The 15,030-nt window shown below is 37.2% G+C and overlaps 1 protein-coding gene across 3 annotated transcripts in view; it reads right to left on the bottom strand.

Annotated features, from left to right (window-relative positions):
- CCDC102B (coiled-coil domain containing 102B) overlaps positions 1–13,615 on the bottom strand; it is a 266,641-nt gene extending 253,026 nt beyond the window's left edge. For 2 of the 3 annotated variants that reach the window (XM_043889290.1, XM_043889289.1), the window contains exons 1-2: positions 13,516–13,601; positions 11,165–11,308 (exon numbers count right to left, since the gene is read on the bottom strand). In XM_043889290.1, the coding sequence (XP_043745225.1) occupies positions 11,165–11,181 (17 nt within the window). In that variant the 5' untranslated portion in view covers positions 11,182–11,308; positions 13,516–13,601. Of the gene's footprint in view, positions 1–11,164; positions 11,309–13,515 lie in introns of all 3 variants that reach the window. The other variant, XM_043889288.1, reaches the window with a different exon arrangement.
- Between the last annotated feature and the right edge of the window lie 1,415 nt (positions 13,616–15,030).

Genomic DNA, 15,030 nt, shown 5'->3' on the forward strand with positions numbered 1-15,030 from the left:
AAATTCCTCTGGTGTCAATGCTCAATTCCTATATATTAATTCTTCAGAAGGAATATTTCTTGTATGAGAAATGCAGTTCTAGTTTGAACTAAAATATGCATATTTCATAATTTCCAAATAGAAAGTTATGCACAGATTATGCATAATTTTTGCTTTATTTTTTGCTTTTATGCATTTCCCCAAATATTCTGTAGCAAACAAAAGCAGAAAAAGCCTGATGATTGATTAGCTTTAATATTATTCCTTTTTGTATTTTGTGCTAAGTACTAAGTTACTTCTGTCATGTCTGACTCTTTGTCACTCCATGGACTGTAGCCCACCAGGCTCCTCTGTCCATAGGATTCTCCAGGCAAGAATACTGGAGTGGGTTGCCATTTCCCCCTCCAGGGGATCTTCCCAACTCAGGGATGGAAACTATGTCTCTTTTGTTTCCTGCATTGACAGGCAGGCTCTTTACCACTGGCACCACCTGGGACAAATTTATTCAAAACATTAATCTACTCAGTTAACACTCATAATCTGAAAGACGTAACAGATTTTACACGTATGTGTTAGAAAAACGCCGCGGGAGGAAAAAAGCCGCCTCTAAGGACCGGTGGTAAAGGCCTTTATTAAGCGTCGCTCTCCGGCAGAACTCCCGGGGGGCGGGTGAGTGAGGAGACAAAGGGAGTCTGCGAGGTGTGAGGGGTGGGGAGGGGTTTTATAGTCTGGGCTGGGCGTCCAAGCCAGGTCTTTTCATATAAGGAAGAAAGCGCGGGCTACAGCGGCGGTCAGTGTCCGAGGGCTCTGTGTTGGTACCTGATTGGACCAGGCTGCAGGGGGTCGGTCCCCAGAAGTTTAGCCAGCCTCTGGAATTTGCCTTGCGGCACTTTCCCGGGGCATGCCCCGACCTTTCAGTATGTAATGCTAACATATAGACAAGACTATTCAAATTCATATGTTCTTTAAAAACTCTTCTATTATTTTAACTTCACCACCACATGAAAGTTATTTTCTAATATTTTATAACATCTATAGTCCAGTGATCAGATATAGTCATCATTTCTAAATGAATATAAAGCTCAGTGAACTTAAAAGGAAACATTTTTCTGAAATAAATGCTTTGGTTAGCATTTAAATTTTTGTCACAACACACATTTTAAAATATAATACTTTTCATAAAGTAGAACAAAGACTATTTGACATGTTAATGTAATGTGGATTTTGAATTTATTTTAAATGAAACTATATTTTCCCATTAAAATACTGAAACTTCCTATTGGAAATATGGAAAGCCTCTTTTCCTTTCTATAAATCCCAACCATGACTTAAGCTTTTGCAATCTTCTTTAGTTTCTACACTAGAGTGTTTAAGAATAAGAGATTAAGGACTCATCATGTGATGATGAAAATCTAATAGTATATTTTTGCCTATACCTCATGAGAGTTTTACTTTCATTTGGGGTCAGTAGGAGAATCTTAAATTTATTTCCATTGTGGAAAACTTAAAAGGTACCTACATTTGGTGACTAAATCATTTATCTATTTACATGAATATGCTCAGTTCTTTAAAGCCAAACTCAGTCTAATATTTGTCTCTTCCAGATCCACACATTCATTATCTGATTCAGCTTCTCTCTCTACCTGTAAGAGTCAGATGGCTGTCCATGCTCCATGAAACCCACTGTCTTCGCCTGTCATCTCTCCCAAAAGCCTTGTACCTTTCAATCACTTGATCACCTTGGCTATTCCTTTCAAAACTCCCCCTTTCTTAAAGTCTGCATCATATCAACACAGAAAGAAAACTGTTCTCCTGAACCTTTCCATGGGGCTCTATACATTTAGTCCTCCTAATGAAGAAAATTCTTCAAAAGAGTCTCTCTAAAAATTGCTAAATTTATACACACCTAGAGAGTAACCTGCACTCAGTAAGCACCCCAAAATATTGCAGAACTAAAACACGCCTGGGAGAGATTGAGGGCAGGAGGAGAAAGGGCGACAGAGGATGAGAGGTTTGGATGGCATCACAGACTCGGTGACCACGAGTCTGAGCAAACTCCGGGAGATACTGAAGGACAGATGGGCTGTGGTCCATGGGGTCGCGAAAAGTTGGACGTGACTTAGTAACTGAATAATAACAAAACACAGTCACACTAGAGATTTTATTTTCTCGGTTATTAAAGCAGATTAAGAGTAAATTCTGCCTCAATTTTCTTTCTAATGACATGGTAGAACTGAAAAAAGCAAAAAACTCTGGGAAATTTTGTTGTCCCATTTTCATTTTAATCAGATAGAAGCCATATGTGATGCCTAACCACCTCGGAGCAGGGCTTCACCACCTGCTGAGTACGCTGATGCAAAGGCCTGTTCATTACCAAAGCTCTTCACTGAAGTTTTCAAATAATTTCTTTGGTTAAAAAAACAGGTAGGTAGAATCTAATTCCTTTGAAAGACGCTGCTCACTACTTTTCTAAGTTTTGGTCCTATTAGGGTTTTGTTTTTGTATTTTTTCAGCATGACACACCCTGTTCCAAAATGAACACTCTCCCAACAGCTCTAAATGTAACCGGAAAATAACTACACAATCTAAAATACACATAATTAAAAACAAGCAGTGGTACATAGATAGTGTTAAAATATAAACTGAGGCATATTAGAAATGTTAAGACTTTATCTGAGCCAAAAAATTTGAGCTGGAAATTTAATTCCAGCCAGGTAGTACAAAACCAGAAGATTTCACAGATGGAGGCTGAGAAGAGGCTTTTACAAAGAAAAAGTGGAAGCAAAATAAGGAAATGATTGATTAGCTGTAATTTACCCCAAGTTGCCTGTTTGTGATTAGTTGTCCTTATGTTTCAATTCAGTGACCTTGAGGTATTAATGGGCTTGGATTTTGTTTTGCGTCCACAGGCCACCACGGCATTTGAACCCCTTCATCTAAAGACCTCCTTGTTTAATTAATTTAATGATAGTAATTTTAAGATTTCTAAAGTACCGTATTTATTTCCAGTTGTCTTTACTTTTTTTTCATTCAGTTAATGGCTTTAAAATTATTTCTGCAACTTATATGAAACAAAGGCAAAATGAGACACACAAACCAGTAAATGGATGTGAAACAATACACTTTGAGGATCGTTTTGCTAAAAACATACACACGCTTATGTAATAATGTCTACTCATTTATGCATGCTGCTAAAGTAGAACAAGGTAATTTTTTAGCTTTTGAGCCTTGAATATTCAGACATTCACTCACCTAAGTGAAGTGTTAGTTGCTCAGTAATTTCTGACTCTTTGTGATGCCATGGACTATATAGCTTGCCAGGTTCCTCTGTCCTTGGGATTCTCCAGGCAAGAATACTGGAGTGGGTAGTCATTTCCTTCTCCAGAGGATCTTCCCAATCCAGGGATCAAACCCAGGTCTTTTGCATTGCAGGCAGATTCTTTACTGACTGAGCCACAAGGGAAGCCCATCCATTTACCTAATAGTTACTGAATTTCGATCAGGTGCCAGGCATACTGTTCCAGGGGTTGAAGATGTATCAGTAAATAAATAGATTTAAATGTCCATCCTCATGGAGCTTACATTCTGATTACACATGAAATATGTTCATGGAAATTCAAGTCAAATTCAAGTATATTAAATTTTTGTCTCCAAAGATTTACTTGTAGCAAATGATCTAGATGCTTCCACTTTTTTAAATATAACAAAATGTAGGTCCTGAACCAAACAAAACTAATTACTTTAAACATGTTGAAAGAACTGGAAATAATAGAATTGCATAAACTATAACACAGGCTAACCCAATTCTTGGAGTTTAATCACATATCCCTGATTAATCTTCCAAATATAAATATTTACACGTGTTCAGTTCTTCTTTCTTGATGGAAAATGAAGAAACTTTGGGCTGAGAATGAACTGAACTTTCAAAAGTTCTCAAAAATATTTTAAACAGGAAACCAGCTGCCTCCACCCACCCATGGCAATATGTTCAAAGTGCAGAACTGCAGGAGTTCAGTGAAGGCTTTGACGGCTCCAAATTACTACAACTCAGATGTAGTCCTTGAATTGTATGCCCGTGCAAATAAGATTACAGAAGACGCTGAGAAAATAAAATTATTAGTGAACATGGACCTCTCTACTTTCACAATTATGTTGTTTTCTTAAAATGCATGGTTAATTTGGTTTGAAATCACAAGGTTCTGAATAGGAGTATTATAAACTGCAGAGAGTATATTATACCTCTTATGACATGAATGGAAAAAAATATAAAAGGAACATGCAAAATTGATCTTATATATAATTAAAACTATGCATTTATAGTACTATATTTATTTATGGTATTAAGGATGTTAAACCAATTGTTTTTTCTTGCTAAGGAGTATTTTAACTCTAAGAAAAACAGAATTGAAATAATATGTGATTTAGTCACTGAGTCATGTCCAACTCTTGCGACCTCATGGACTATAGCCTGCAAGGCTACTCTCTCCATGGGATTCTCCAGGCAAGGATACTGGAGTGGGTTGCCATTTCCTTCTCCAGGGGATCTTCCTGACCCAGGCATCAAATCAGGGTCTTCTGCATTGCAGGCAGGCTCTCTACTGACTGAGCTACAAGGGAAGCCCCTGAAATAATATAGAAAAAGCAACAGAGCAATGAAATTGCTCAAAACTGAACATTCTTATGTAACAAACTGAGATATATTAATATAGGCATATATTTCATCACAAATTATCAGAACAGCGGCTAATAAGATGTTGATGTTTAGAAAAAATGTTGACTTCTTATCCTAGTCACTGTCACTAGATTTATAGCCTATAGATCTATGGACTCTACTAAGATAAAAATATTATCAGTCATACATTTTGTTCTAATTCTTTAAATTTTAATTAGTATAAAACAAGTAATCAGTTTTCAGATATATCACTGGGGGGAAAAAAACCTTAGCCTCAAAAAACAGGTATGGTGGTTGTATAATACTTAAGCTACTCTTATAATAATATATCCAAAATCTTGATTTCACTGAGAACATTTCATTTGTAAGGTTCTATAATCTTAAGATGGGCTTACGCAGTGGTTCAGTGATAAAGAAATCACCTGCAAGGTAGGAGAAGCAAGAGATGTGAATTTGCTCTCTGGGTTGGGAAGATCTTCTGGAGGAGGAAATGGCAACCCACTCCAGTATTATTGCCTGGAGAATCCCATGGACAGAGGACCCTGGCAGGATACAGCCCATAGGGTCCCAAAAAGTGGGATATAAGTGAGGATGCACGCGTGTAATCTTAAGAAAGAAAAGACATGAACAATTTAAAGATATAAATATTAGATTTTTATTTGAAGATCAGTTACTCTCTGAGATTGTGTAACTTCTTCCCTGGCTACACTTTCTCCATTTTAGCCAAAATGTATTAGTGATTTGTTTAGACATAGAGTCTCTCAACTTCTCCAATTCTCTTTCTAAGGGCTGATAATTCTTTTTTTTTTTTTTGGCCCTTTGGCATAAAAACAGATAACACTAAAGAAAGAAACAATTTAACCATGAAACAGATCTTAGCACAATTGCTAATTGATCCAGAATCAGTTTTCATGTGTTTATTTTATTGTATGCTTAGTTCTCTTATTTCCTTAGTAAAGACAAGTAAGGAATTAGATTTAAAATGTCAAAATAACAGGAAGTTAATAGCCAGTGTTTATATTTCTCAAAAGATCTGGCATTCCAGCCAGATCTTCTATTTCTAAAATAGAAAACGTAAGACACATACAAGGAAAACTGCAAAGAGCTGAAACCAGATTAAACTCAGACTTTTTTTTAAACTTGCTTTGTTTATATTTACATTTCAATCATATAAAATTTTTTTCTTCAACTCTTTCCCAGGTAATCCTGATGATGCCACAATTTTAAATCTTCCTCAAAAACTCTATATTTACTTTTTTCCCTCTCTGCTATCCCAGATTTTTATCTTTTGCTTAATTTAATAAAAAGAAGGGGAAAAAAAGCTAAGAAATGTGTGGATTCCTAGAAACTGTGTTTCATCATTTTTATCATTTCCTGCTCTTCACATCAATTAGGTTTTCTTAAATTGTGGCAAGGAAAGAACATACTGGCACCAGTGATTTCCACAGGTCACCATATGTCACATACTTCTCAGCATCACAAAAATATAGCTATGGAACAACATCAGAATGGTATAGTGAAACCCAGAGAATACTGGGTTCAGAATCAGAAAACCTAAGGTAAACCTGGTCCTTAAGAAGGTCACCCAAAGACACATCTTCATTTATTTACAATACAGACATAAATATAATGCCTAAATATGACCTATGGTTGCTATGGGAACACTTTGTTTATACTTTGGGGTCTGCACTGTCCAACATGGCAGTCATTGGCCAGACAGAGCTGATGAACCCTTGAAATGAGGCTCATCTGAACTGTGTGTGTAAATTAGGCACAGCATAGAAAATTAAAATGTAAAATATCTCGTTCAAAAATTTATATTGATTATATTTTAGAATAATATTTTAACATATGAGTTACAGAATTTTCCACATTTAGCAAATTGGGGCTTTCCTGGTGGCTCTGTCCATGATGTCAGAAATACAGGTTTGATCCCTGAGTCTGGAAGATCCCCTCAAGAAGGAAATCGCTATCCACTCCAGTGTTCATGTCTGTAGAATTCCACAGACAGAGTAGCCTGGTAGTCTGAAGTCCATGCAGTCTCAAAGAGTTGGACACGACTAAACAACTAACAAATTCACTTTCATTGAGTTAAGTAAACTATACTATTAAATTACTTCCATGTTTATTTTCTGACTTTTTAATGTAACTTTAAATTATATATGTTGCTTGAATGATATTCCAATTAGACAGTTCTACTCTAAAATATCTAAAAAAAAAAAAACTAAGGGGTTTCTTTTCCATACAGAATTGTACAGGAGTAGAAAATTACAATTTTTCTTTAAATTAAAAAAAAATACTTTCTGTGCCTTTTGGCAATATTTTTCTATCTTACAGAGGTTTTCAACCTATACTTCAAGTTGACGTGATTAATAACAATGGTATTTACAAATATATGCTTAGAAACTGCACTCTATCAATAGTGGGAATACAGATGAAAGAACTAAAGCCTGTTGTTGTTCAGTCGCTCATTCATGTTGACTCTTTGTGACCCCATGGACAGCACACCAGGCCTCCCTGTCCATCACCAGCTCCCGGAGCTTGCTCAAACTCATGTCCATCGAGTCAGTGATGCCATCAAACCATCTCATCCTCTGTCGTCCCCTTCACCTCCTGCCTTCCATCTTCCATCAGGGTCTTTTCCAAAAGTCAGTTCTTCGCATCAGGTGGTCAAATTTGGAGCTTTAGCTTCAACAATATGCAAGCCTCGATCTCTACAAAGACAATGACTTCCACATTGCTAAATCTAATTAACATTTAATTCCAGGTTTGAAATTCCTATCTTACTTGACCAATTAGTAGCATTTGTATAACTGGCCATTCCAACTTTCCAGATCACTCATTTCCTTGGCTTCTAGAAAACCCGTTTCTCATGGTTTTCTACCTTACTGATGTTATGTGCTCAGTCATGCCTAACTCAGTGGCCCCGTGGACTATAGCCCACAAAGCTCCTCTGACCATGGGGTTTTTCAGGCAAGAATACTGGAGTGGGTTGTCATTTCCTCCTCCAGGGGACCTTCCCGACCCAGGGATCGAACCCACTCCCCTGCATTGGCAGGTAGATTCATTACCATTGAGTCACCTGGGAAGCCCCACCTTGCTGATTGCTGCTTCTTATTCCACTTTAGTGAGTCTGTCCCATCGCAGACCCCTGAGGTGCAAGTGCTCTAGTGTTGAGCCTTCGAACGCTTTCCTCTTCCCCAGTGGGAAGCTGAATGCATCCAGTCCTTTGCCTTCAAATCCACCTACTTCCTGATGTGTACCATGATTATTTCTCCATCCTGAGATCTTCTTTTAGCTCTTGATTCATGTATCCAGCTGACAACATCAGCATTTCAATATTTAATTGGCATCTCAAATTTCACGCATCCAAAAACAAATTCTTAAACACCACCCTCTAATCTAAACTACTCTTCCTCCTGGCCTCCCTCCGTCAACAAACATTTTATTATTCCACCTTCTTGGATCAAGCCAAGAGATCATCTCTGATTCCTCTTTTTTTCACACTGCACATGTAAGAGAGTGGTCCTGCTTATGGCTCCCTGAATACTGGAGTCTTTCCCATCAAGCTGTGCTAATAGGTCAAATTTATTGTAGTCCCACATCCAAGCTTCCCTTGTGGCTCAGACGGTAAAGTCTGCCTGCAATGCAGGAGACCTGGGTTTGATCCCTGGGTTGGGAAGATCCCCTGGAAAAGGAAATGGCAACCCACTCCAGTATTCTTGCCTGGAAAATCTCATGAAGAGAGGAGCCTGGAGGGCTACAGTCCATGGCGTCACAAAGAGTCGGACATGACTAAGTAACTTCACTTTCACTTTGATCCAAGGTTCAGAAGCCGGTAAGTAGATTCATACAATGTCAGCATCCTTAGATCCATTTATTAAGTCATAGTGGCCACAATCGGTGTTTTCAGTCCTCACAATCGTCAGTTTTATGACTTAGTCTTTGTTGTTGTAAAAAGAACAGAGAAGCCCGGGCAGCATCTGAGAATGAGGTGAGAGCAGCTCTACGCTGTCTGGTTTGGGCCCGACTCAGTTCTGCTGTTAGGTTAACCTCCGGGAGATCCTGAACTAAGGATAAAATGAAGGGTGGTCCAGTGGCTAAGAGTCTATCTTGCAATGCAGGAGACACTTCGCCCCTGGTCGGGGGAAGACCCCACAGAGCAACTGAGCGCATGCGCCACGTCTACTGAGCCAACTCGCTAGAGCTGTGTCCTGCAACGAGGGGCCCACACACTGCAGCTAGACAGCAGCCGCCGCCTGCCGCAACTAGAGAAAGTCTATGAAGACCCAGTGCAGCCAAAAATAAATAAAGTTTTTTAAAAATTAAAAAAAAAAAAAAAAGATGGAATGAAGCACACCTGAATCTTTGCACAACGCCTGCAATTACTCGAGCTTCTACCTAGGAAAAGCTTACAAACAGAATCTTCCAGAACTATGTAAAACCCCAACCCCCGTCTTTGTTACAAAGGGTTACTATCCCCTGAGCACTTACAATATGTGAGTTATGTTTTTACCTCGTTCAGATGATGAGCAAACAGAAGAAAGCAATCTATGAATATACACTGAATAATAAGGCCATTAGATCTTTGGCAGCCGTCATAAATTCAACTTTTGACATAATGCCTTCATAATCCTAAATTCACTAAGGGAGGAAATGAAAGACTCTGTGAAAAACCCTCAGAACTATTTCCATAAAAACTAAAGTTGTTTCAGGCTCCTCTTCATTGAAATATTGTCACTTTACCTCCTGTTACATTTCTAAATGGTTCCTGCATCTTAGAAACATATGTTCATGAGTCAGTGGCTGAAAGACTCACTTCTGGGTTTTTTTTGAAACTTTAATTCTACAAATTAAAAGCAAGCATTGGGATAAAATACCATTTGTAAGTTCTGCAATGAGCATATTTTTCCTACCCAATACTAAGGATATCTCTGTCTTCACATACCAAAAAAATGCTTCTATCAGAATTTTAATTTCAAATATCTTTATATCTTTGTTACACCTAACAGCAATTCTTGGCAAATGCCATTGACTATAAATCACCCAGGTAATATTTACACATACAGAAAGATGAATAATCCTCTGCAAAGCTATGATTTCAGTGAAATGGCCATGAGCCCAACCCATCTTCTCTTTGATGGTCTGATTTTCTCCAATAAAATACCTATTTAATTTTTTTTTTTTAATAACCAAATTCTCAATTTACATTTGATCACAGATGACCATATATAATCAGTGAGGCCACAAAGGAGGGGGCTATACAAAATCCCCTCTTTGGGAAATAGTCTTGGAAGTCAGCCTAGATCTAGTTACTTAATTAAATTAAATAATTATAATATCATAAAGCCAGTGACCAAAGCATTTGAAATGACAAATTATTTTAACAATGAAAAGTTTAAAAGGATGAATCTTTACATTTCAACTATCTTTCTCTCTCTGGATGCTTGGCAAAAGATATTACTTCAATAAAGCCTACTTAAGTGATAGCAAGTTTCTAAAATAGTACATTTCTAAAATGATGTCATAGAAATTATAGATATATATTCAAAACTCATTATTATAACATAAGGAACTTTTATAATTTTATTTCATTAAAAATACCAAAGAATAGAAAAGAAAAAAATAAATGCTATTGAAGAGACTAGTTCTATGCTCTTTAGAGGAAAAGCAAAATAATACATTTAAGGTTTGGCTACTTAAAGGGGAAAGTGTTGTTAATAAGTTCTATTCTTTTTACTACCTATACACTGTTCTCAACATAATCTATTAGCAGCATGAATTTTATATATGCTCTTCACCCACTGAAATAAGACTTATAGGATAATTTTCTTTAGTAATAATTGTGTCTCCATAATTTTAGGAAGATGTGGTCCCTAGGCATTCATTCATAGCACTCATCAAGAAAAAAAAAACAGGAATGGCAGTGTGTTCCCAATGTCATTTCATTTCCAGTCACTTCATTTATTTCATTTGTGAATAAGTAATATTAGATGAAAATCAGAGATGAAATTTCCTTTGAGAAATCAAAATATATCTTCTTTGAGTATGAATACAACATTCAAGAAAATAACAGAGAAAATCAAAAGAGCTGAATACAAGAACAGCCAACTTAAATGTAAAGACTGCTTATTTTCTTCTTTCTATTCCAAAGGCAAGAGCGGGTCACCTGAGGGGGCTCTGATTGGCTTGGTCTACAGTTGCTGGAATTGATCTGCCTGTGGTCTCACCACCCGCTCTCGGGGTTCACTTACCCCAAAGCCTACTCCCAACCATCTCGCTAACTCCTGCCAGATTCACATTCCTAAAATACCAATGCAGCAGAGTGGAAGGGCTCTGGAGCCAGAAAGACATTGTTTGGAATCCTGCTTCACTTACTATATCTGTGGCTTTAAAGAAATCATCTAACATTTTTGAACATCAGATTCCTTCATGTATAACATGAAGATACTGTGTAAAATGAAGCTCATTTGATTGCATAGCTGTCAAAATTGCAGATATGTATGTAATTACCTTGCACACAGAAGCATACTTATATGTTGAAAGTATTCCAACGATGAAGAAGAAGCTGATGGTTAAGAAGAATAAGATGATGAAGAAGGAAGAAGAGGATGAGTAGAAGAAATTTGCATCTTCAGAAATTTGTAATGGCCATCTCTGTACAATATATAAGGACAAAATTAATGTGTGAGTTGTAAGATGCTCCATAGCTCTGTCCTGCTGCTTCTATTGAGCACAATGTCTACTACTCAAGAGGTGTATTTTTTTTCTGCTCCAGTGAGATGGGTTACTCGTCCCTAGCCTACCTGGCTCTATATTAATTTTTGCCTCAAAACCCTTTGCTCCAACCACTTCTACATCGTAGGAGAGTCTTTTGGGTTTTTAGCAACTATTCCAGTTCCACTGATTTTTTTCTTTTTTAGATTATGAAAGTGTGATAGCAGATTTACAGGAGACTTGGAAAATACAGAACAAAGTTACATGTAGTTCCACTATATATTACAATAAGTTGTTTAAGTAGATAAGATTTTTAATTGGAGTTTCAGCATCAAATGCTCAAAAATTAACAGAAAGAAAAGTAGACAGAAAAATAGAAGGATACAGTAGACCTGAAAAGTACTCTGAACCAATTCAATGTAATTAAGGTTTATACAATTTTCACAAAACACTAGGATACAAATTCTATTCAAGTTCCCATAGACTATAAACTAGGAGACACTGGAACATATCCAGGGAGACAAAACAAGGTGCAAAAATTCCATGGTTTAAAGGTATTAAAATCCTACATAGTCTATTCTCTTATCACTGTGGAAATTCCACTGATTTTTTAAACCTCAGCTCAGGCATCCAGACTTTTCTTTCAAGGTGTCTCTAAAATCTTGCTAAAAGAGGGGATTCAGAAGGTTTTGGCTTTATGGCAGAATTCAACTGATCTTGTAATACAAGTAGAGGAGAGATGATGTTTCTCCAAATAGAAGTGGCCTGAGATCATTTTCAGTTGTAAAGAATTACTGCCATTATGAGTATAGCTCTAATAACTAGATGAAACCCTCATAAATTTCAAGGCTACACCCATAGTGAAGCACCATGAGCTATGTCCCCTTGTCAAGCAAATACTGAATCCAATGAAAACACATGAAAGCCTCAAAAGAGACCCCACTGAATGATGTTATCTCCAAGGAAACTACTTTTTAAAGTTTTGGGGGGGAATGCAATTCATATAAAACATTTTTCCAAATACTCAAATACACATTGATATTTTAAATCAATATTGAAAAATTAAACAAAACTTATACAACTGTTGCATCACTAGTTTTTCAAGATTCCTTTCTAATCTAATGCTTCTGTAAAACTATGGAGAAAAGTCAGAATTAGAAACTAATTTATATGTGAGGATATTTGACAATAAAATGATTAACAACAAAATATTTAATCAAAAGTTGTAACAATACTCTATCCCACAAAAATATTAGCAAAAATGTATTCAGATGATTGTAGAAAATAGGAAAACTAGTTCTTCTCTAAGCAAGAATATCAAGAAACATCACTGTGCATTTCAAAGCTGTGTTACACATTTATATTTTTTAAAAGAATATCTCCTTTTTATTTCTATTTAACAGCTTTGCCCACTCAACCTTCATTTCATAATTTATCTTTGCAGAAAACATAAGCAAATACTTCCCAGAGGCTATATTTTCTTCAGTTCTGTAATGACTTTCTCTAAATATCCATTTCCTTTTATTTTATACAGGATTGTATTATTTTATGTCTCTTCTCCTCCACACTACCCAGGTAACTTACATAGAGAAATCAATATTAGTGCTAAGTTTAAAGTATACTTTTCTGCTAAGAGTGACAGGAATTCAGCACAAGGACCAGCAAAATGAAAATAATTCTAAATGCATGAGGCATGCGTAGGAGGATTTGCATAGCAATTCTACTTTATTTTTACTCTAAGAATATAAACTACTTCAAACACATTGGCTAACTCATATTCATTTGGAACTACAAGACAAGGTCTTATTATCAACATATTATCTTACTGTCTAAATTTAGAGTTGAAAAATCTTACCTGAGATTTGTTAGTGTACAGTTATTCTTTTTTTTTTTTTTTTACAAAACGAAATGTATCACAAGCTCCCAGGAGAAATAATACCAGTGTGGGAAATATAAGAGGGAGGGAAGAAATCACATCTACTTTAAGAAGAAACGTCCATTCCCTCTGTTTCCCAGACCTACGGTAGTTTTGTTTTGAATCTTATAAGCAACTGTCTTTTTCTTTGCTCTGAGAACAACACAGGTTCTGCCCCAGCAGGAAAATATAAAAATTAAATAAAAAGCCACAAGGTTATTAAGCATCTTACCCTCTGGGCTGGCTGGGCTGCTCCGGCGGCTCAGTGTTACAGACACATGTGTAAACAGGAGAATTCCCTGCATCCTTTTCTCATCTGTATAGCTCTGGGGTCTAGGCCAACAGGATTATTTCCAGCATTAAGGCCACTCCGCACTAACTCGAAGAAGATTCTCATTGGTTGTGAAGTTTTATCAAAACCAATACCACAACACCCTCCGTGGATCACAAATGAGCGATCCAAAAGGAAATCGTTTTATTGTTCCCTAACTCAGCACCGTAATCCAATGCTTATACACAACCTATTTGAAATTTTACTGTGTATAATAAAGGGAGAAACACTCACCCCTTCATCATCCACCAGTGTGTTTAATGTTTAATAGCAATTTGCATAACTTGCAGCAGTAACAGAAAAATTGGCAAAGCAAAAAGAATCTATCTGCAAAAGATTTAAAGAAAGATTATAATGCAGATGACAGGAACAATAGGAAGCATCATTGGTTCAATCTGATCTTTATTAGACTGTGCCTCAAAAGAAAAAAGAATATGTAATAAACTATTTGGGTATAGAAATCAAGATACAGCTGTATGTCAGAACCTTTGATTTCAGTCGTGTAGGCAAGAACTGTAAGCTGCAGTCTCCTGGCCCCCCAAAGAGAGCTCTCTGACCCTTGCCCTGGGGGAAAAAAAAAAACAAATGGAATGACCTTCCAGCAACATGATGCAGCTGTCAGGAAGTGTTCTGATGAATGGGTGATGGCAGACCACGAAAAAAAAAAGTTTCTCTAGTTGAATTAACAGCATAGAACGTCCAAAGTTTTTTTCAGAGGAGAGGGCAGAAGAAACACAGTCACTGTACTCTTATATTAATAAATAGCATGAAAACAGCATTTGAAAGTTAGGGAGTTAATGTTTTCAAATGATTTTGTTCTTCTTCCCTTTTTAATCCAGAGGAATATTCTTGGCTGTATCACCTGCTTAGCTGCTCAGTCATGTCTAACTTTTTGCAACCCCAGGGACTGTGGCCCGCCAGGCTCCTCTGTCCATGGGATTTCCCAGGCCAGAATACTGGACTGGGTTGCCATTTTCTTCTGCAGGGGATCTTCCCGACTCAGGGATCAAACTTGCGGCTAGTGTGTCTCCTGGATTGCAGGCAGCTTCTTCACCTGCTGAGCCATCGGGGAAGTCCCAGCCGTATAACAGATCCGTCATCTGTTTTCCAGTGAAGAGCAACCTTTCATTCTTCCTGACACAATGGAGGGGTGACCGCTCCCCCACAGAAAGGGAACTAACCCTCTGAGGTTTCCTTTCGTCCTGTCTTTTCAGAAGATGTGCTCAGTTATGATACCCTTCTCTCACTGAACTCTCCTTTCCTCTTGGTTTTCCCCACGAGATATTAAACACCGTCAGTTCTTCGGTGAGTGTCAGGCTTGCCAATGGATCTTGCTTTCAGGTGGGTCATGTTCCCTTATAGTTAGCGTTCTCTTCTGTTTCAGGGTAAGATGACTGAAAGACCTCTTTCCAGACA

The sequence above is a fragment of the Cervus elaphus genome, chromosome 27, assembly GCF_910594005.1.
Source record: "Cervus elaphus chromosome 27, mCerEla1.1, whole genome shotgun sequence".
Classification (NCBI taxonomy): domain Eukaryota; kingdom Metazoa; phylum Chordata; class Mammalia; order Artiodactyla; family Cervidae; genus Cervus; species Cervus elaphus.